General features: G+C 36.6%; 2 protein-coding genes across 5 annotated transcripts in view; one reads left to right on the forward strand and one right to left on the reverse strand.

Annotated features, from left to right (window-relative positions):
• Window positions 1-1,096: 1,096 nt before the first annotated feature.
• On the reverse strand, window positions 1,097-5,801 carry ATP5PF (ATP synthase peripheral stalk subunit F6). Its single transcript, XM_081302868.1, has 3 exons — window positions 5,594-5,801; window positions 2,314-2,438; window positions 1,097-1,275 (listed from the first exon to the last, which is right to left on the reverse strand). The coding sequence occupies exons 1-3, from the start codon at window positions 5,755-5,757 to the stop codon at window positions 1,238-1,240; spliced, it is 327 nt and encodes a 108-aa protein (XP_081158994.1). The 5' UTR covers window positions 5,758-5,801; the 3' UTR covers window positions 1,097-1,237.
• A 127-nt stretch (window positions 5,802-5,928) lies between these two features.
• Window positions 5,929-22,069, forward strand: part of GABPA (GA binding protein transcription factor subunit alpha) — a 33,930-nt gene continuing 17,789 nt past the window's right edge. Inside the window, exons 1-4 of one of the 4 annotated variants that reach the window (XM_081302865.1) lie at window positions 5,929-9,223; window positions 15,647-15,749; window positions 19,147-19,291; window positions 20,633-20,717. In XM_081302865.1, the coding sequence (XP_081158991.1) occupies window positions 15,673-15,749; window positions 19,147-19,291; window positions 20,633-20,717 (307 nt within the window). In that variant the 5' untranslated portion in view covers window positions 5,929-9,223; window positions 15,647-15,672. The other 3 variants (XM_081302867.1, XM_081302864.1, XM_081302866.1) reach the window with 3 other exon arrangements.

The raw sequence follows: 22,069 nt of genomic DNA on the forward strand, positions 1-22,069 counted from the left end.
GAGAAAGTCCCTGAGCATTCCTCAAACACACACACACACACACAGTGTGTGTATATATACTTATTACTTTGTCCCCCTCTGCTAGGTTATACCTAGTCTCTCACACCTGCTAGGCAAGCACACTACCACTGAGTGGCATCACCAGTTCTCAATTACTTTTAAATAGTTGCATCATTAAACATCAGCTGATTTCAATGTCTATGATTACTTAAATAACCGATCTGTCATTGCTTATCTGCATATATAAAAAAATGGACTCTTCTTCCTACTACTTTACCCTTCCTAATTCCTTCTCCACACATGAATCATACTTATACCATTAAGAAACATTTGTAGATCTTCCATAAAAGATGTTCCTCAGATTTGACCCCAGCTATGGTGACATGGTAAAACTATTTCCCTTTCAAGTTATCTACAACTCATAAGTGTTTATTTCACATTTTTAAAGAAAATATTTAAAGGTTTATATTGACATGTTGGAGATATTATCAGATCTAAAATGTCATGATGATTTTTCCTTTTTAAAATAAAAAAAAACTTCCTTGAGAGTTGTCTAGGGTTACTGAAATTTTAGCAGTATCCTACTGCCACTTTTTTGTGCCGAGGGTCAAACCCAGGGTCTTAGCACATGCTAGGCAAATGCTCTACCACTGAGCTATAGCCCCAACCCCTAATCTTTCAAAGTAAACTCTGTTTTGAAGCATTCCTCCCTCTTTGTCATCAACCTTTCCCTTTTCAATCTATAGGAGCTATAAAGGACTGTGATCTGCAAACAAGTCTGGACTTTGAGTCTATAGAAGTTAAAAGCACAATAGATGGTCCCACTTAAATCTAAAATTACTCTTGAGTTTCCTGAAAAATCTATGACAAATGATTTATAAACCATTTTTTGAACGTTTTAGGAAAGGGTGTATCAGTCCCTGAGGGAATTAAGTTCATACCACTGAAAAGATTCCTCTTCTGCACTCTGAAAAGACTGTGGCAGGGATCTGGGCAAGCTGTATCCAAAATCTCCAACATCTCCATCTGCTTCATTATAGTCAAACGAAAGGATTTAAAAACAACCCCAAGACACAGAATTCAATACACTCAAACATACATTCAACATCAGCAGATAATTTATTTGGAATCAGAATTAAAACAACACTTGATAGTTGTGAAATTTTGTTTATTTTGAAACTTTTAATTAGCTGTACAATTAATTCATAACGAATTACCAGATTCATTTTACATTTCTTCAGGATTGGGGTTTTTCGATGGCTTCAAATTTGGGATCTAAATAAGAAGAGGGGAAAAAAAGGTTCAAACTTAGCCATACTAGAATAAAATGCATCCAGAATGTCTGAAGGTTTAATTCATCAATCTTCAGATTTTTTTTTTTTTAAGTGAACATCTGTCTTTATTTTCCAATCTATATTTTGTGGTACTCAGAATTAAATAACAGAATCTTATGCATGCTAGGCTAGTGTTCTATCACTGAGCTATATCCACAGCCCTTCCTAAATTTAATTTAGTTTTATTTTGAGGCAGTTCTCAGTAAGTTGCTCAGGCTGGCTTCAAATTTGCAATCCTCCTGCCTCAGTTTTTCCAGTCACTGGGATTACAGGTGTGCACCACAATACCCAACTTGAACATCTGTTTTTAAAATCTACACAGAAATTTAACAATAAACATTTATTTAACACTTTCTATGAATGAGGCTATTAACTGACTTCATGTATGCCATTTGACTACAACTACTGTGTATAGAGGAAGATACTATCATTCTCCTCAAATATAAGATGAGGACAACAGGTTCCAGTGAACTGTCCAAAACCACACAGTCAGTAAGCAATACTGTTAGGATTCAAGATCAAACAGTTTGATTCCAGAACCCCATTGCTTAAATTGTATGTTATGCCAGGTGTAGTGGCACATGCCTGTAATCCCAGTGGCTTATGAGGCTGAGGCAGGAGGATCACAAGTTCAAGGCCAGCCTCAGCAATTTATTGAGTCCCTAACCAACTTAGGGAGACCCTGTCTCAAAATAAAAAATAAAAAGCACCGGGAATGGGCTCATCGATTAAGCGCCCCGGGTTCAATCCCTGGTACCAATAAATAAACAAACAAACAAACAAACAGTGTTTTATGATTTCCTACACTAGCAGCAGACGCTGGTCGAAGAGCTCCCATGAGTTTATTTGGTCCTAAATAAATTCACATGTCATTGTCATTTAATCCTCTAAATACCTCCCCTGCACAAAAAGAAAGTGTAAATATTCTCCACTTATAATAGTTTCCTGTGAGAATGAATCTGCGACCAAAGAGACTTACCTTCAAATTTGAAGCTAGGGAATGTGTTCATGTCCACTTTACCATACATTTGCTTAAGCCTAAAGAGTTCTCTCTCCAAATCTTGTTGATATTCTGGGCCAGTATCAACAGGTCCTCCAGATGCTCTGTTGTGTAAATGAACAAAAAAACCTAACTGTATGTCCCACTTTAAAAAACAAAAATTATTCTTCACCATCAAGTTCTAATAGACCTTGTAATGGTATTCATAGAGGGAAAGTAGGAAAAAAACAAAAACAAGTATTTCCACTTATATTTCAATTCAAACTATTTTAATATGATGAGGTTTCAAATAAAATGAGGTAATATCAAATAAACAAATCTCTTAACACTCAAAGTCTGTGTCAATGATCCTTATTAAGTTAGAATTCTTCAGAGTCTAACTTGCAATAAAATGTCTGTAGGCTCTGGAGTCAATGACTGGTTCCAGGCTATGCATGCATGGTGGCACAGCCTGTAAATCTAGTGGCTCAGGAAGCTCAGACAGGAGGATCACAAGTTCAAGGCCAGCCTCAGCAACTTAGTGAGGCCTTGAACAACTTAGCAAGACCCTGTCTCAAAATATAAAATAAAAAAAAGGGCTGGGGATGTTGCTCAGTGCTTAAGCACCCCTTGGTTCAATTCCCAATACCAAAAACATTTAATTTAACAAAACTAGACTGGTTCCATTTGAATGTCATCTTTCCCATTTAGTAAATGCATAAACCAGAGCAAGGCAGGAAGCATTCTAAATGTTAAGTTTCAACATAAGAATGAAGGTCCTACGAAACAGGAACTTAAGAAAATTAAAGAGATAATGGACATAGCAAGCATGCAATAAGTGTTATGTATTATCATCTGCTTTATATCAGCCATCACAAACTTTAAAAAGATCTTGTGGCTAGGTCAGACATGGTGGCACACTCTTGAAATCCCAGTGGCTCAGGAGGCTGAAACAGGAGGATCTTGAGTTCAAAGCCAACCCCAGTAACTTAGCAAGTCTTTAGCAACTTAGCAAGATCCTGACTCAAAAAAAGGGCTGGGGAGTAGGTTAGTGGTTAAGTGCCCCTGGATTCAATCCTTAGTACCAAAAAATAAAAAAGATTTTTTTTTAAAATTAAAAGATCTTAAGGTTAGAAGTATAGCTCTGTAATAGAGCACATGCTTATCATGTGAGAGTTCCAGGGTTCAATCCCCAGCATCTAAAATTTTTAAATAAAAAGAAAAGATCTTGGGAATTTTCTCTCTACAATAATGTTCTATCAAAGAAGCAAACTGTTTCAAACCCTCAGCAATTTTGCCATTAGAAGAAAAAGATGACATATTTATAAAAATTTATACTGTCAGGTAGTTAAATGATAAGCTTTGAAGACACATTTAACAAAAAGCCAGTCAAATTTAGAAAAGATCACCTATACTAAGCTAATCATGGGAAATTTAACAAAGGTGGTATTTGAGATAAATCATGAATTTAGGGCTAGATTTTAATTCAAAACCTTCTAAAACTGAAAAAGCAAAGAAATGGAGGTGGCAAAGCACTGGTTAAATGAGGGGACACTGAGCAGTCTAAAATCCAGCAGAACCCAGTTCATGTGAGGCCTGGAACACTAAGCCTGGTGATTTGCATTTTATTTGCTAAGCAATAAAATGAGAAAAAAATAGAGTTGGGCTTTGGGAAAATGAGTATAGCACCATGAATGAGCAGCAGAAGCAAATATGTCTAATTTATTCTTTGAACAAAATTTTCTGTTTGTCATAAGTGTTACTACCTGCCTACTAATGGATATGATAAACAAAAAAATTTTTTTAAAGAGAGAGAGAGAGAGAGAGAGAGAGAGGGAAAATTTTTTAATATTTATTTTTTAGTTTTCGGTGGACAAAACAACTTTGTTTGTATGTGGTGCTGAGGATAGAACCCAGGCTGCATACATGCCAGGCCAGCGCACTACCGCTTGATCCACATCCCCAGCCCCGATCAACAAAAAATTTACAAAAATTCTTTTAAGGGTAATATTTTCCCACATGCCCTTATCAAAGCATTGGTAAATCTGTTAAAAGATCTTACACAAAGACATATAGACAACTCCAACTTAAGAACCCAATAATGATGTTCCTTCTAATGGACCCAATTTTCTTTTCAGTCAGCACTGTTCAATAGAACTTCCTGTAATACCAGATAGGCTCTATATCTGTCTAATATCCACATATATCTGAACAGATATTGATCATTAGGAAAGATATTATGTATTTTTCTTTAAGAATGCTGGGTGGGGATCAAACCCAGGGCCTCATGCATGCTAGGAAAATGCTTTAGCACTGAGCTAGACTCCTAGCCTGAGCACAAGAAATATGGATAAGATGACTGAAGAACTGAATTTTTATTTATACTTACCTGCAATGAATCAGAATTTTAATAGTCCCACATGATAATGGCTGCCAAAACAAATAGAACAATTCTAAATACAGCCTTTAATCAAGACTTTCAATGTTCACCTTCAGGCTATTCATAAGATTCTCAAGAGGGATGAATGACCCCAAACACTGTCCTCAAAGACAGAATAAAAGATCTCTCCCAAGAAGCCTTTCAAATGCCTCAAGACGGAAAGGAGGATTTCTTCCTATGAACTTTCCAAACACAGAATATGTCACTTCCTAAGCACGTAACCATTTACCTTTTGTTGTATTTACTTGTCTAAAAGTTTCTTATCCTAATTAAAGAATATTTTAAAAATGCAATATTACCCACCAGAGTTAAAATAACCCTGTACTTTGCAAACAGACAACTAAATGAGAGAAATGGAACTATAAATTTATATTTTTCCTAAGATTTGAAAAATGGCTGATGATGGCTAAATTGTATATCTAAACTGTGTGGTTTTGTAATCAAACTTTTCTTGGACTTTTTTTTTTTATGTCATTTTAGTCTTTTGTCCTTTGACATTCCCAGAGCTATATGACTATGAAAATCAGAATAATTCTCTGACACAAGAATCAGAATACTTTGTTTTCTTTCAATTAGGCTAATCGATGTCGAAGGGACTTGCTTTCCTCAAGTATAGCTGCTAAATGATTTATAAGATTCTACATACTTCTGAGTTGACTCAGTTCATAATAATGACATTACAGTAAGAATATATTTTAAATGACAATAGATTTAATGGATTTCTTCCTGGGATTCCTTATAAAGAAGACAGAGTTTGTGACTCAAATCATAAAACTTTGATATTTTGAATAGTTATATTTACACTGTATTTACACTGCAGTTGATTTCCTATCTACTTACTGTCTCTTTGTTTTATATTCTCTAATCTTGTCCACGAAGAGTTTCTGTATGGGATCAAGATCCTTATTAAATGCCACTGCTGTAACACCAATGTTCCTCTTCAAATGGACAGAGACTGCAGACCGAATGACAGAGGAGAACTTGAAGAGCCTCTGAAGAACCATGTTGATTCTATGGTACTAAAAACAAGCATTGGAATGTTAATGCACTTCTTGCAAAACACTTCTAAATATATCACATGGGGGTGGGTGTTTAATCCTGCTAATTGTTACAGAACTCAGTCTAAAACTAACCATAGTCCCCTTCCCCTCTCAATTCACACTGCAAGATTTTTGCTTCTTACTAAAAGGCTGTAGGACCTAGGAACAGTTAGGAATTCAAGCTTGAGGCTCCACCAGCATTACAGCAGAAAGTACAAAATCTGGGATGGGATTTTTTTTCTAACTTAGCCTTGGACCAGAGGAAATAATAGAAGCAGGATATTAAAACACTACCTACCACCAGCAGGAAAAGAAAACCTGCTCCCAAATGAATGGGCTAGGTTTCTCCAATTCCTCAAAAGGCCAAAATAAAACTAGGCAGAGACTGTAGACAGCTGCTGTAGCTAGGGACAACAGCGGGAAATTCATACTTCACAGACCCACAGGGAAAGAAACCGCTTTGCTTATGATAACTGTAGGTTTCTAGTCATTTAAAAACACTGTAACAACCAAATCAACATCCAAAAGAAAGAGGAGGGGGAAAAAAAAACAACCAGCACAAGTAAGCCCTGTAACAACAGAAGGTAAGATAAGACAGCATGACCTAATCAGTGAAACAGAATTTGCAAAGGAGATGAAAGTCTGATCTTTTTTCCCCTGGTGCTAGGGATCAAACAAAGGTCCTTCAATGTTAGACAAGCTACAAGTCCAGCTCTGAACGTCTAAATTTTAAAAATATGAAATTTAACAATAGCTAAAATATATTATTTTCTAATTTAAAGAGAGTTCCAGTAGATAAATTAGAGAATGATCTCTTTTTAGACCTGGTTTTGTGATTTAATTACCAAATGCAAAAAATATTTCAAATTAATAGAAAAATTTCATCAGATTAAAACTTAGTTTATAAATTTGAAGGGTTTTACCAATCCCTAAATTGAAATGGTGACAAATATAGCCTGGTGATATTTCTTCTTCTTTTTGAGACAGGGTCTCAAATGTTCCCCAGGCTGGCGTTGAATTCCTGGGCTCAAGTGATTCTCCTGCTTCAGCCTCCTGAGTAGATGGGTCTACAGGCCCATACCATGTGCTCAACTTGGCTTGGTAGCATTTCTAAACTTAAAAGTGTAGTTCCAATATATTAACATGCTTCTCATGCCCTCCTCCAAACTAATAACTATCCTCATCCTGACACCAGACTTATAAGAAGTCATAATAGATAAGTCCAGTGATGGTAAACAAACCATTACTAATCTATAGTAATAGAGAATTGAATAAGCAGTTAAGAAGCTTTTAGAGCAATTCAACAAAATTATTTTATGCTGTGAACTTAATAAGAAATATTTGTATTCTGTGTGTTTTGTTTCATTTTTCCCCCTTCATCTCATTTTTCCAATAATTCATTTTCATTGTATTCTTCAAAAACACCCACTAGGTTGTATGGCCTTTCGCAATGAAAGTTTGAGAAGCACTAGTCAGAAAACACTAGAGTAGCAAAATGGTTCTTAAAGTGGAAGAAAGGGGAGATTTTATCTCCCAGGAAACACATGGCAATGTCTGAAGACATTTTTGGTTGGTCTGACTAGGTTGACTGCTACTGGCCTCTAGTGGGCAGACACCAGGGATGCTGCCAAATATTTATAATAACAGCACCCCCACCTCACAATTACCTTATCTAGTCCAAAAATGTCAATAGTGCCAATATTGACAAACCCAGGAATAGCAAATAAAGACTACCCAAAGAAATCATAGGATCAGCAAGATATCCTTCACTAGAGAGAAGGAAAGTAAACCATTGAAGAACTGAAAGAATTCCCTACAATATCACACCTGTACTCCATCAGGAAAAAAAAAAATCTTGAGAAGACTACAAGCCAACAACAAATGCCTTTATAAGGTACTCTGTATCATTTCATCTTTATACATACAGAAATTGAGGCATAGAGGATAAGTACCCTGGTCCAACATTACACAGGAGAACTGAATCAACATAAATATGTAAAAAACATCATCCAATTCAAAGTTCTTTCCCTTCTGGCAAACTTAAGAACATGCCTAACACCCAGCAGTAATGTAACATCTGTTAGCCCTCCGTATTTTGCAAAGTACTACTTCATATATCCCCTTCTTGTAACTCTGAAAAAAAAGATACTTAAAAGAGTTTACAGAAAGGTGTTCTTACCCCTGCTTTACAGATGATATTATTATTTATAAGAAAGTTTATTAAATTGCTCACATCCTCACAGTTAATATGCTCTAAAGCTAACCACAAAGACATCATTCCTACAACAACTTGGGTGAAATTTCTATCACCTAAGTACCAATGACTCCCAAATAACATCTTTTTCCTGAAGCCTCACAACATATAATGAATCATATTCTACAGCTCTCATGACCTAAATCTTACCTCACCCCAAAAATGAACCCGTAATCCTTCTTATCAAAACTTGTTGCTCCTCCATCACGTCCTTTCATTTTTCTGATTCAATAATAAGTGTGCATAATCCACCATCACGAGGACATATCAGTACACAAATAGGTGTAATACCACATGTGATAAAATTACTTATTCAAGTACTAGCAGAGCCTATGTTAAGGACCTAACGTAAAAAGAATGGGAAAGGCATTAGCAAGAGGGTACTGCAGCCCTGGCAGTCCTTGCCAATGGGAGGTAGCACGGGTAGCCTATTTATAGTGACCGACCAGTCAAAGGCTAGTTCATTTGTTGTCTCTTCAGTACCTAATTCACAAAGCTGCCTAACGAAATGTTAGGCACCCTCTCACAATTTTTAGGTGAGATGCACAATTTTGGGATTACTAACTGCCTCTTTCCCTTTTACGGTGCACGACCTGCCCAGTGCATAGTTCAAGATTCTCCCGCGTGCCCTGGGCGCCGACAGGTTTGGCAGCAGAGACCCGCCTGCCTGACCTTGGACTGCCCCGACCGAGCTTCAGACTCACGATCCCCCAGCTTCCCTTCCTCCCACGTTCGCCTGCGGGGAAGGTATTATCGATCTTATTTTGGGGTCTATGGCAAACTTCAAGGCCTAGAAGCGCGGAGTTCGGTTGTGACCCTGCGCCATGCCACGAAGGTGCCAGGCACACAGACTGCTTTCTCCTCCTACTAGAGAAGAGGTTACAGGCTGCCCCGGCTGTGTGAAGAAACCCAGAACCGCAGTCCCAAGGGGCCAAGCCGGTCTAGCTACAGTCCCAGTCACCTTGCACTCAGTCCCGAGCTGCCAGAGCCACCGACGCCGCCACAGTTCTACTTCCGGCCCTGGCTCCGCCCCTCCCCGCCTATCCGCCATCGCAATGCATTATGGGCGGCCATTTCAGTCGTTCGACGCTCACCGGACAGGAAGCGTCTCGGAGACAGTCTGCGACCGGACGGCTGTAGGTGAGACAGAAGCCAAACAGGAGGAGGAAGTGAAGGGTAAGTGCTTCCGGGTCCCCTGGCGAAGACTCCGCCATCTTTCCTTCGCCTAAATTGACCTGTCTTTTTTCCTCTTGGAAACATTGTTCTGTACGCATGCGCACTTTGGCCTTTCACCCCAGTTCCAGCCCCCCCCACCACCCCGAGTCAGTGTCCTGTTTCTTGAGGTTGTTGAGATGTATACAGTGCAGGGAAAGTGAAAAAGTGTAAAACAAGTTGGATTGGGTCGTTGTGCCTCGCGGGCCTCCGTTGCCTCGGGCGTTCGCTTCGCATGCCCTGCTGGGAGTTGTAGTCCTGAACCCGGGGGTGCCTGGGAGGCGGGAGAGGGCTCGGGGTTTCTCAGCGCCTATTCCGCGGGAAGGGCCCAGGGACCTCACACTTCGAGTCGCGGGAGCTTCAGGTCTTACCCGGAGAGAGGCTGCACGTGGAGCCCGCGCTGCTGCCGTTCTCGGGCGGCTCTGGAGCGCGGGCGAGGGCGACAGGGCCCATTCCGGAGCGGGTGAGTGAGGCCGCGGGGGAGGAGGGGAGCGCGGGCCGGCCTCGTTCCGGGGCCTTTTCCCCCACAGCGGCCCCCCCGCGGCCGCCTCTGTGTTTTGTTTCCGCTGGTCCCCGGCGCTGTGACTCCCATTTCCGTTCGTGGAGACTTGAGGGAGACGGGCGGGGAGGGGCAGGAGAGGCTGTGCGGGTAGCGGAGGGGAGGGGCGGGGGGCGAGCTGCGCGGGGGCCCGGGATCCCGCGCGCCTCAGCGACCCTGGCAGTACTTGCCGCCTGTCGCGGTTTCCTATGCTTCTGTCCGCTCTTGGCCGGTCGCAGGCGGCCGTGCTCTGTCTCTGTGGTGGGGGCATTCCTGACGCCCCCAGGATTTCACAGGAAGATGCACACCCGCTCTCGTCTTCGCTTCAGATCCATTTGTCAATATAGAATTGTCTCACCGTTGCACCAAAACCATTTGTTAGTCTATGCGAGCACCATTTTTTTTTTAAACAAGAAAGGAACTAAGGGGATAATAGTGGGTTAATGTAGCTTGCCAATTTTTTTTTTTTTTTTTTTTTTTTTTTTTTTTTTTTTTTAGTTTTTGTGTAATGCGATGTGCGTGTTTGGATTTAGGGAATGTAGTTGTTTAGGTTAAGGGTAGAGAGGACCGTCCCCAATATTGCATTGCAAAATGATGAGTAGTAATTTAGAAATAAAGTCCATTGCATGAGCGTCAACCAGTAGTAAGTATAACTGATGGCAGGAGAAAAGTTTAGAAGGTATTTACTTATGGTTAACATTCTCAGGTACTATGTTGCCTTAAAACTTAAAGCGGTTATCTCTTTAGCGCCTACTTTAAGGGAATATCCTCTCTAAGGATTTGATCAAGGATTTCCAAGCTTGATTATTTTTACACATACCCTAATGCTGGGTGAACTTAGAACTGTTTTACATGGATTGTATATATGGGAGTATATGTCATGACTGGTGTATGGTCTTGAGATAACAAATACTGATCTAGATGTTAAATTGAAAGCTAGTCATGGGGGCATAAATAGGCCTAGTACTAAATTAAAACTCTTGGCTTTAGTTGTCCCGTAACTCTTTCTTTAAAAAAAACTTCAAACTTATAGACAAATTGAAAAAAAAAAAATCATGCAGTGAACACCCATATATACGCTTCACCTGCGGGTCATCAGCTGTTAACCTTTCACCATGTTTGCTTTCTCTCTGTATATACACACCTGTGTGTTTTTCTTTATTATTAGTTGAAGATGGCCACATATGTGGTGCTAACATTAAACCCAGTGCTTTCTCTCTGTATATACACACCTGTGTGTTTTTCTTTATTATTAGTTGAAGATGGCCACATATGTGGTGCTAACATCAAACCCAGAGCTACAATCCTAGCCTGTGTGCTTTTTCTTAATGTTGATTTTATTCTTTAGAATAAAATGTCTTTTAATTTTCTCAGGTACTTAAAAGTATTTGTTAGCTTGGGAAAATGTGCAGTTGATCATGGAAGTACTTCTAGACTGCACTTAAATTTTTTATCCTGTGTGGGGGAATATGATCCAAAGCTCTCTAAACTAATAATTCATTCTAATGAAGAAAAACAATCCTCAAATTTATCTGTGGTTCCAAAACGGAATCTTAGGATATCTGCTTTGTAAAAAACAAAACAAAACATAAAAAAGCACTAACACCAGGATTTTTAGTTTAATTCAAGCTTAGTTTGCATCCATTTTGTAAAATGTTCTGAAGTCCTTGTTACAATTAATTTAGAAGAACTAAGATGCCAATGAAAGTCTGAAATTGTTTTATGTAGTTAGGACAAGGGGCAGTTTGTAGGTGGAGGGGCACCAAGTAAGTGTTGTTCTTTCATTTTCTTAAATATTGATGTAGAATCCTGGGAAGTTGGTTCCAGAAAAAGAGCTAAGATCTTCTCAAGAATTTGGACAGTTTCCTAGTCTCTCCTTTGTTTTTTGGGGCACTTAGCACTGAGAAAGATCAATTCAAAGACTACCAGTAACACGGATTTTCCAAAAGTGTATGGGTTCATTTCTACCTCTTCTATTTGGGAGGAGACTGATCTATAACATTTTTGAAAACGCAAAGGAGAAGTTTTATTTTTAATAATTCCTGTTTTAGTCCTTATATTAAGGGGAGCCCCAAGTATCCTTACTAAGTCACTGGGGCTGTTTGACAGCATCTGGATACTTTTTATAAGTGCTGTTCAGCTGTAAGCTTTATTATTTCTCACTTTTTTTCTGAACAGACAGTTTTTAAGATTTATTTATTTATTTATTTATTTAGGCAGGCTTAGTGGTGCACCACTGGTACTACAGCTACTCAGGAGGCTGAGGCAGAAGGATCATGAGCCAAATTGCATTTTTGAAAGATTTTAATTTGAGCATTTTTTCCATGAACCATTTTGGTTTCCCTTTATATGAATTTCCTTTTCCTATTTTTTTTTCTATACTAGTTTGTTCCATTCCCCCCCCCCCCCCTTAACTTCCTGGAGATTGTCATCTATTCCATTTATTTGTCCCTTGTCACTTTTAGGTGTTTGAAACATTTTTTCCAGAAATATCTTTTTCCATTCTTTTATGTATTGAACCTAATCTTTATATAATTAAATTTGATAAGGATGGACTGATTAGGTTACAGCTCTCATCCAGTCATTTCATATGTAAACACAGGAGCTTTTGGGGGACACCACGTATCTAAACCGTAGCAGTTAATGTTTTGGGAATTTTAAGAAATGCTTTTCTGTCCTTAGACCACATTTTAAAAATGCTATTTCATTTTCTCTTTCACTTAAAACTTTAAGATACCTGGAATCCATTATTTATGGTTTGAAGTAATCGAAATCATTAATTTACTCAACACATTTTAATGGAGTGCCTACTAAGGGCAAGATACTGTTCAAGTTACTTTGTATAATTTGTGAACAAATATACCTGCCCTTGTAAAGTTTATGGTGTTCTACAAAGAGTAGGTCTTTACTGGGTCATCACCTATTTTGCTCAGGGTGAATTCGACAAACTTTCAGATGGTATTAGTTACGGAATAGGCTTTACTTGGAAAAGGAAATTCTTTTCAGGTCAATATCAGTCAGAAAGGAAAACAAAGATTCGTCATCCTTTCATCATCCCAAAGAGTAAGAAGCTGGAGTAGAGATAATGGAAGGACAGGTATGATACAAGCTTATTTGAGTAGTGAATTCTACCCTCTGTTTATCCTTCTTGTGGTGCAAGTGTTAGAGCAACTTCAATAATATGGGAAAAAATAGGTCTTTTTATACCAAGCAGTTTAGATTTGGGTGTCAGCTTTTTATAGATTGAAGTTGTCAGGAAACCAGCTATCTAGCAATTGGAGATATTGGGACCCTTTCTAAAGTAGAAAGGGAGACTATTATTTTCCTACTGCTACTGTAACATTATATAAATTTATTAACTTTAAAAGCTGCCAATTTATTAGTTTACAGTTCTGGAGGTAAAAAGTCTGAAATGGAGCTCTGGAATTAAATCAGGTGTTGGCAGGGCTGTATTTTATAGCTTCTATAGGAGAATCATTCCTTTCCTCTTCTAGTTTGTTTAGATGCTTCCTGCATCTCTTGGCTTATGGTGCCTGCCTTCCATCCTCAAAGCCAGTCACAGGCTCCCATTGAGTCACCTTGGCTTCTCTTAAGTTTCCTTTTCTACTTTTAAAGATCTTCATGATTTCACTGGGCTCACTTTTTAATCCAATTTAATCTGTATTTTAAGGTCAAGATTGATAACTTTTAATTCCACCTCCCACCTTAATTCTTTACCTTCATAATAGATTCCCAGGTTCCCAATCATTATTCCTAACCATAGAGGTGTTGGTTTCTTGAGACTTTGTCAGGCCCTTCCCACTTCAAAAAAGTAGAGGAAGTTCCTAGTCCATACAAACCAGTTTAAGTTCCTATGGTCATTTTTGGACAGTTCTGGTCTTTGTGCTTTAATGAAGATCCAATGGGAAGAAACAAAGTGTGTATGTATATATCATATATAAATAGATATACATACTATGGTATGTATAATAACATATATGTACAAAATATATTAACATAATAAGTTAAAGGACAAGTGCGATAGAAAAGAAGGAAAAGGAGTAAATAAGAGACAGATAACAGAATTAAGTGGGTATGGTTACTGAAAAGACAAGATTCAGCCAAGAAGACATTTGTGGGTATTAGGTTTCAGGCAATCTGAAAAATTGGAGCAAAGACCATAGGACTGCAAGAATCAAGAAAGTTCATGTGGGAGAGGGAGTAGGAAATGGGAGATATATCATGTGGTGCCCTTGTTGGCTATTGTGAAATCTTTGGGTTGTACAGTAACTGGTACCTATCAAAGATGTGCTGTGATTTAACTTCAGTTTTAAAAAGGATACAACTCTGACTGTTGTATTGACTGAGAATAGACTGTAGGGGGCAAGGCAGACAGAATTCTGTTAACATGCTGTGGTAGTATTCCAAGTAGCAGAAGGTGGTGGCTTTTAAATTAGTATATGCAGGACCCTGTATTAGAATAAGCCATAGTTTGGCCCCACCTGGAATAATGTGTGTTTAGGTTGATATATCTAAAATGACAATACAGAACCACAAGCAGTTTAGTTTCACTGACCTGAATAATTTTCATATGATGGTGGGTTCAGAATAGAACTGTTCTATGTAAATACGTTGCCTGATTCTCAGTAAATAATGGTTATCATTAACAGGAATGAATATTTGAATTCACTTTGTCAAATATTGTAACTGGGAGCACAGATTCCTTTGAAAGTGTTGGAATACCAGATTTAGGAGAGTGTTTCTTATAAGCAAAAGATTTGTATTTTTCAGATAAGGGAGTAAACTCCAAAACTAATTCTGAAGCTCTGTGAGATGATGATACATGGAATTCAAAGACAAATTTATTGATCCACATTGAGTAGTAGATCCTGGAATTTTTACCATTAGCACCTTAAAAATTAGCACAAGAAATGCCAATATATGTAGCTGTTTTATGCAATACATTTTTCAAAAAAAATACAGTGCATTTTTAAATTATACTTTTGTTGCAATGGTCATTAAAGCAGTAGGTGATAATTTAACATGAAATAATTAAAAATTGAACTAATAGTTTAAAACTATATCTGAAAAAACAACTTAAAAATTCTAGTGTATAATTAAGGCAATTATATGCACATCTATAATTTGTTAGTTTATTAAGTAATTTGTAACAAGTCCTAGCTTCAGTTTATATTGGTACAGTGCTTTGCAAAAAATATTGCTAATCATCTACAGCTTTTAGCTGGGTGCAGTGGAACATGCCTGTAATCTTAGTGGCTTGAGAGGCTAAGCAGGAAGATTGAAAGTTCAAAGCCAGGCTCAGCAATTTAGCAAGGCCCTAAGCAACTCAAGAGAGACCCTGTCTCTAAATAAAATATTTTTTAAAAAGCTGGGGGTGTTGCTCAGTGGTTAAGCACACCTGGGTTCAATCCCCAGTACCAAAAAAAGTACACAACTTTTAGCTAATCATTTGTGGTTTATTTCCTTGCTAAGCTTCAGGTTTGAATTTGAGTTGCACATTTATATTTTGATTTTGAAGTAACATAAATTAACTTGCTCATTGAGATTGGGCCAAAAAACATTAAAATAAATCCAACAAAATAATGAAGTCATTATGTCAAGCTAATAAACACCTTTAAACAAAAACTGGATTATAAATATCATTTATAAATAATATATAAATCATTTATATAAATATATAAATCATTTATATAAATATATAAATCATTTATATAAATATCATTTGTGGATTTTCTTTTATACGTAACAGTTACTCTTCTACTTGCACTCTGCTTTTATTTTAATTTGGTCTGTGCTTGTGTATTAGTTTATGCAGATAATTTTAAAGTGTCTTAAAATTTAACTTGCAGAACTGAGCTTTTGAAATACTTCAACCATGACTAAAAGAGAAGCTGAGGAGTTGATAGAAATTGAGATTGATGGAACAGAGAAAACAGAGTGCACAGAAGAAAGGTTGGTATTTTCTCAACTTACCATTTTTTGTGTATTATCAATATACCTAAGTTCCTTTAGGTTTTTCTTAAATGACATTAGCATCAATAGGGGATAATCTATTGCTGGTTTTACTACCACTTCTTTTTTCTTTTCTTTTTTTTTTGGGAAAAAGAAGTTTTATTGCTTTGCTAGCAAAGAAGAAACACTAGGGACTGACTCCTGTCCCAGAGACTGTGATTCTGCCCATTCTGGGGTATTTAAAAAGGTGATTCTAAGGCTACATTTCTGGTGTTCTCTGGGAGTTGTAATTCACTTGTGAATTTGGGAGATAGTCATTTCTGAGGTCTTCTGGTGCCATCCCCAAAATCTGAATTACTTCAATCCTGTGGTGGGTGTGTACTCAGGATAGATAACTATGCCTAGGATGGGGAATGAAGGTAATCCTGTTTCCCCTGAGGTTTGGGAATGGGAAAGATTAGGGAGAAGGAGGAAGAGAGGAAGAGAAAGAAACATTTTTAAAAATAAGTCACAGTGAAGGCAGCAAAGAGTATATTCAAAGCATAGTGAACTACTGTTATATATCCACACTGTCAATTTTTATATTCCATTTTTATGAAAATATGGACAATGACATCTCCAAGCTACTTTCTTCTCAGAGAGAGCTAAGTTGTAGGAGAAGTGACCTAAAGTGCTTGTTCTCTGTTAGGTAGGACATGAACAGCCTCAGGGCAATCCAGAGATCCTTGGTAGCAGTTGGCAGGTAACTGGACAAGGCATACTAGGTTATGTTGCTAAGACAACAATGAGAAAGGAGCAAAGCATTACTTTTTTGTAAGCAGTTAGCATACAAGTAATTAGTATTTTAGCCAGTCTCTGAAAATTATGAAGACAGTAACTCATAATCATATTAGTGAAAAACAGATCGTTTATCTATGTTGGAGGTTCAGCAGATTTGTAAGTCTATGAGATCGGGCTCAAATGGACTCAGTGACTCTACAGTCCTTTGTGATAGTTATTATTAGGCATTCCCACATAAGAACCCTTCTTTATAGCCTCCAGTTTTAACTATAAAAGGGTATAAATATTAGGGGGTAAAGATCATGGGAGTCCTCTTGAAACCTGACATGCGTGTATGTTTTAAATGGAAGTTTGCATCCAAGTCCATATAGCCTAAAGCATTTACTCTCTGGCGCTTTGTGCATGTCTGTGTAGGAAATGCATAGTTACTTTGTTGACCTGTGTAAGAAGCAATAGTTGCTACTCAGCTGTAGCAGATTGTTGCTTTGCAGAAATTGAGGCTGAGTGACATGGATCATCCATGTCTTATAAAGTAGGATTTAGAAATCTGTCTTAGTTGGGGCACAGCATGCCTTAATCCCAGCTACTTGGGAGGCTGAGGTAGGAGAATCACAAGTTCAAGACCAGCCTCAGCAACTTAGCAAGACCCTGTCTCAAAAAGGACTGGGAATGTAGCTCAGTGGTAAAGTGTCCCAGGGTTCAGTCCCTAGTACCAAAAATTTTAAAAACTTAAAAAAATCTGTGACTTTAAAATTTGTCACCCAAACGAACAAACAACAACAACAAAAAATGGAGAGAGAAAATGGTAGCCTTGTATGCTATAACTGAGAAATTTGGTAAAATGCTTAATAGTCAAAATACCCATTTATTTATTTATTAGTTCTAATCGGTTATACATGACAGTAGGAAGCTCATCGATTCATTGTACCCAAATGGAGCAGAATTTTTCACTTCTCTGGTTGTGCATAAAGTAAAGTCACACCATTTGTACAATCATACATGTACCTAGGGTAATGATGTCTGTCTCATTCCACTGTCTTTCGTACCCCTTTGCCCCATCCCCTTTGTCCCATCCAGAGTTATCACATGCTGCCCCCCCCCCCAAGTGGATTAGCATCCACTTATCAGAGAAACCATTTGGCCCCTGGATTTTTGAATTGACTTATTTCGCTTAGCATGGTATTCTCCAACTCCATCCATTTACCTGCAAATGCCATAATCTTATTCTTCTGAAAGGCTGAGTAATATTCCATTGTGTGTATATAGCACCAGTTTCTTTACCCATTCATCTATTGAAGGGCATCTAGGTTGCTTCCATAGTTTAACCAATGTGAATTGTGCGGTATAAACATTGAAGTGGCTGCATTACTGTAGTATGCTGTTTTTAACTCTTTAGGGTATAGACCAGGGAATGAGATAGCTGGGTCAACTGGTGGTTCCATTCCCAGATTTCCAATAAATCTCCATACTGCTTTCTGGATTGCTTGCACCAATTTACAGTCCCATCAGCAATGTACGAGTGTGCCTTTTCCCCACGTCCTCGCCAACACTTATTGTTGCTTGTATTTTTGATAACTGCCATTCTGACTGGAATAAGATGAAATCTTAAAGTAGTTTTGATTTGCATTTCTCTAATTACTAGAGCTGTTGAACGTTTTTTCATAAATTTGTTAATCGATTGTGTTTCTTCTTCTGAGAAGTGTCTGTTCAGCTCCTTAGCCCATTATTTATTGGTTGGGTTGTTTGTTTGTTTTTTAAATACCTAATATTTTTACTACTATTTTAAAATAAGTATTTTTTTTAAATAATTTTTAAAAAAAATTAGTAGTCTCTTTTATAAACTAAGCATGTTTTAGGAAGAATTGTATATACATATATATATACATACATATATATATACATTCATTGAATATCACATTTTTCCTCATTATACTTGGAATTTGTGAAAATGGAACTTGACAAATTTTATAATATACTGTTTTGACAATTGCAAATGAAATTTTAGATCAGTCAGTTTAGCAAGTATTCTTTGATGTCTGTCTTCCATTTGGCATCATATGAATATTTACTGGAGATGTAGAATTACTTACCAAAGAGTTTAACCTTTTCTAATTCAAAGTGTGAAATACCAATACAAAAGAGTTATAAGAAAGTTTTAAGGACTTTAAATGTTTTTTTTTTAATATGGAATTATGCTGATTATAATTATTAATGTTCAGATTAAACTAAATGGAAATAAAGAGTGCTTTAAATTTCCATTTAGCTGTTAGGCAGTGATAATTGGTGATATACAGTATGTAAGAAGAAATGAGGTTTTTGTTTGTTTGTTTGTTTTGCTTTTTCTTTGGTACAACCATTGAGCCACATCCCCAGCCCTATTTTGTATTTTATTTAGAGACAGGGTCTCACTGAGCTGCTTAGTGCCTCCCTGTTTCTCAGACTGGCTTTGAACACAAAATCCTCCTGCTTCAGCTTCCTGAGCAACTGGGATTACAGGCATGCGCCACCACACCTGGCTAGAAATGAGTTTGGTATTGAATTTTGTTTTGAGCATATTGTTACTTTGATATCTAGGGTAACAATGTAATAGCTAACTTTTGTATTCTCAAATATATAGCATTGTAGAACAGACCTACGCCCCAGCTGAATGTGTGAGCCAGGCCATAGACATCAATGAACCAATAGGGAATTTAAAGAAACTATTAGAACCAAGACTACAGTGTTCTTTGGATGCTCATGAAATTTGCCTGCAAGATATCCAGGTAATTTTTTTTCTTCTCCTCCTCCCCAATTATAAGAGCAGAATATATTGAGCTAAAAAATATTTGCAAAATGCTTCTAAATTATTCCATTTAACTTTTATATCAATCTTTGAAATAATATTTATTCATATTCTAAAGAAATAGAAGTTGAGATATAAAGAGGTTAAACACAGTTACTTAGAATTGTAGAATGTGTATATATATATACATAATTGTGTATATATAGTGTGTGTGTATATAGAGTATATATTGGTATATGTACAGCATGTAGACATATGTACATGTATATGAATATATATATATACATATATAAGTCTAAATTTTAAGAAATGTATTTATTCCATCAATGCTATATCAACTGAATTATTCAAGTGAGAGAGATTTGAACCTTCGGTAATATGATATGCAGACACATGCAGATATACATTATTCAAGATAATTATAGTGAAAATCTCTTTTCAAGCTAGTGACAAAAAGTGTCTGAAAATTATAATTACTTTTCTCATCAGCTGGTCATTGTGTGAAATACATTCACTCTACGAGATGTGAAGGAAAAAGAGCACCTAATGCTCACAGGAAGTATGATTAAAAATATTCATAGTTAGATCGAGTTGTAAGGCCATAATTTTTTTAATTTTATTAACTTTGTGGTCAGGGATTTAGAGTGAACCCTAATCTTCTGTTTATGGCATTGATTACAAGGGAGATATAACATGAATGAATATATGAATAAATTTAGAAAATTGTTACCACTAATTGTTCACTCTTGCTTATCCATGACAGACATTGCATTATCTTATACTTTAAATACATCTATAGAATGAACAATTGCTTTTTGGCATTATTTAAGGTACCAACCTAGACACTAGAGATAGAGAAAACTACCACTTAAAATAAATTTTGTGCCTGTAATTCCAGCAGCTCAGGAGGCTGAGGCAAGAGAATTGCGAGTTCAAAGCCAGCCTCAGCAACCTAGTAAAGCCCTCAGTAACTTAGCAAGACCTGTTTCTAAATAAAATATTAAAAGGGCTGGGGGTGTTTCTCAGTGGTTAAGCACCTCTGGGTTCAATCCCTGGTGCCAAAAAATAAAACATAAAATAAAATTTAAACAATAAATTTTGTGGTTTATGCTGTCCTCAGTTACTACCTCAAGTGGTTAAGATATTTTTAATTTTGACAAATAATGATATGACAACTTGGATAATTAAACATGTTCTTATAATTAATTAGTATGCTCAGTAATTAAGTTCTGTTTCATATATGCATTTTGCTAAGCCAGAGGCAGGATCCTTAATCTCATGGTTTAGCTGAAATAATCTTACTCTTTTTACTCATATTTAGCTGGATCCAGAACGAAGTTTATTTGACCAAGGAGTAAAGACAGATGGAACTGTACAGCTTAGTGTACAGGTAATTTCTTACCAAGGTAAGTTAAAGTTTACATTATGTTTTTTTGATATGGTAACTCATTTTTGTGAGTCATAGGTATTTAGATGGTGTTAAATAACTTAAAGTGAATTATAGCCAAATATTCTTGCAAGTGTGAAAGCTACCACTCTATTAACTTGGAACCATTCTGCCTTTTATAGTGAGCCACATAAGTCAAAAAATGGATATCATGTGCCTACTTGCCCTTTCTTGACTCATTTCCCAATAGAAGACTTAACAGCATTGAATCTAGAGTCTAAATCACATCTGTACTCTCTTTGCAAGGAAATCGGGTCACTATAGTGTAGCACAGAGAGCTTGCAAAGGAAGTGGTGTGACCCAGGTAACCATATCTATCACAGTATTTTACTATTGTGCAAGTACATAAATTAAAAAAAAGAAAAATAGAAGAAAATATTTGGTAGGTTGAATATTGGGATTCCCCCCCCACCCCCTGGAAGAAGTTGTATTTTTATTTGGTGTTTTGGGGGGATTTCTAATATAAATCTTTAAATTATTTAATCTCTGAACAAGTATTGCTTGCAGTTGTAGTCCACAAAGCATAGTTTTCTTTGGACTTTGAAAGTGATAGTTATTATTTCTGATACTTCATTCTTTCAGGATTGATTATTGGTTGCAAATAGAAAAATTCATCATTTTTATCTTTAAAAACTCAATAACCTCTCAATGCAGATTTTACAAAAAGTTGACTTACTTAAAGCCATAAAAGTGAAATTGGGATAAGGATGAGAGAATGAATCTTAGGAAAATACTTCTTTAAAATTCTAATTATTTTTATCATATATATTTGAAAAAGTGACTTTTGTATATCATCTAGTCAATGATAGTACATTGTTTTATAATACTAATTTTCATGAAGGATTTAAGTTGACTTTTGTTTTTCTTTCAAAGTTGCATTTAGTTTAATTCTAATGTAGATTATTATAACAGATTCCATAAGCTTTTGCTGTTAAATAGTATTATAGTTTCTTAGTGCTGTCTTTTCAATATAGGTATTTGAGATTATTTTCATATAGGGTTACTTTTTTCTATTTTGAATAAATAAAGTATATCTTATAGACAATCATGTAGACACCACTAAACAAAATAGCTCTCTTTATGGTATAATTTCTTAGCTTAATTATAATTTCTGAAACATATTTAGGCATTTTTATTTGGGGTAGATGTGCATGGAAAGTCTCTGAATTAATAAATTATTTAACTCATCTTTATTTTTTATCTTTTTCACAGAAATTACAGTTCTTAATACCTTTAAACTAGGATTTAAGTATCTTCTGAATTTGGGTTTTTCTTCATTTAGTTGAAAATGAAAATTAGAATTTAATGGTG

Source organism: Spermophilus citellus, assembly GCF_964194105.1.
Source record: "Spermophilus citellus genome assembly, chromosome: 7".
NCBI classification, from domain to species: Eukaryota; Metazoa; Chordata; class Mammalia; order Rodentia; family Sciuridae; genus Spermophilus; species Spermophilus citellus.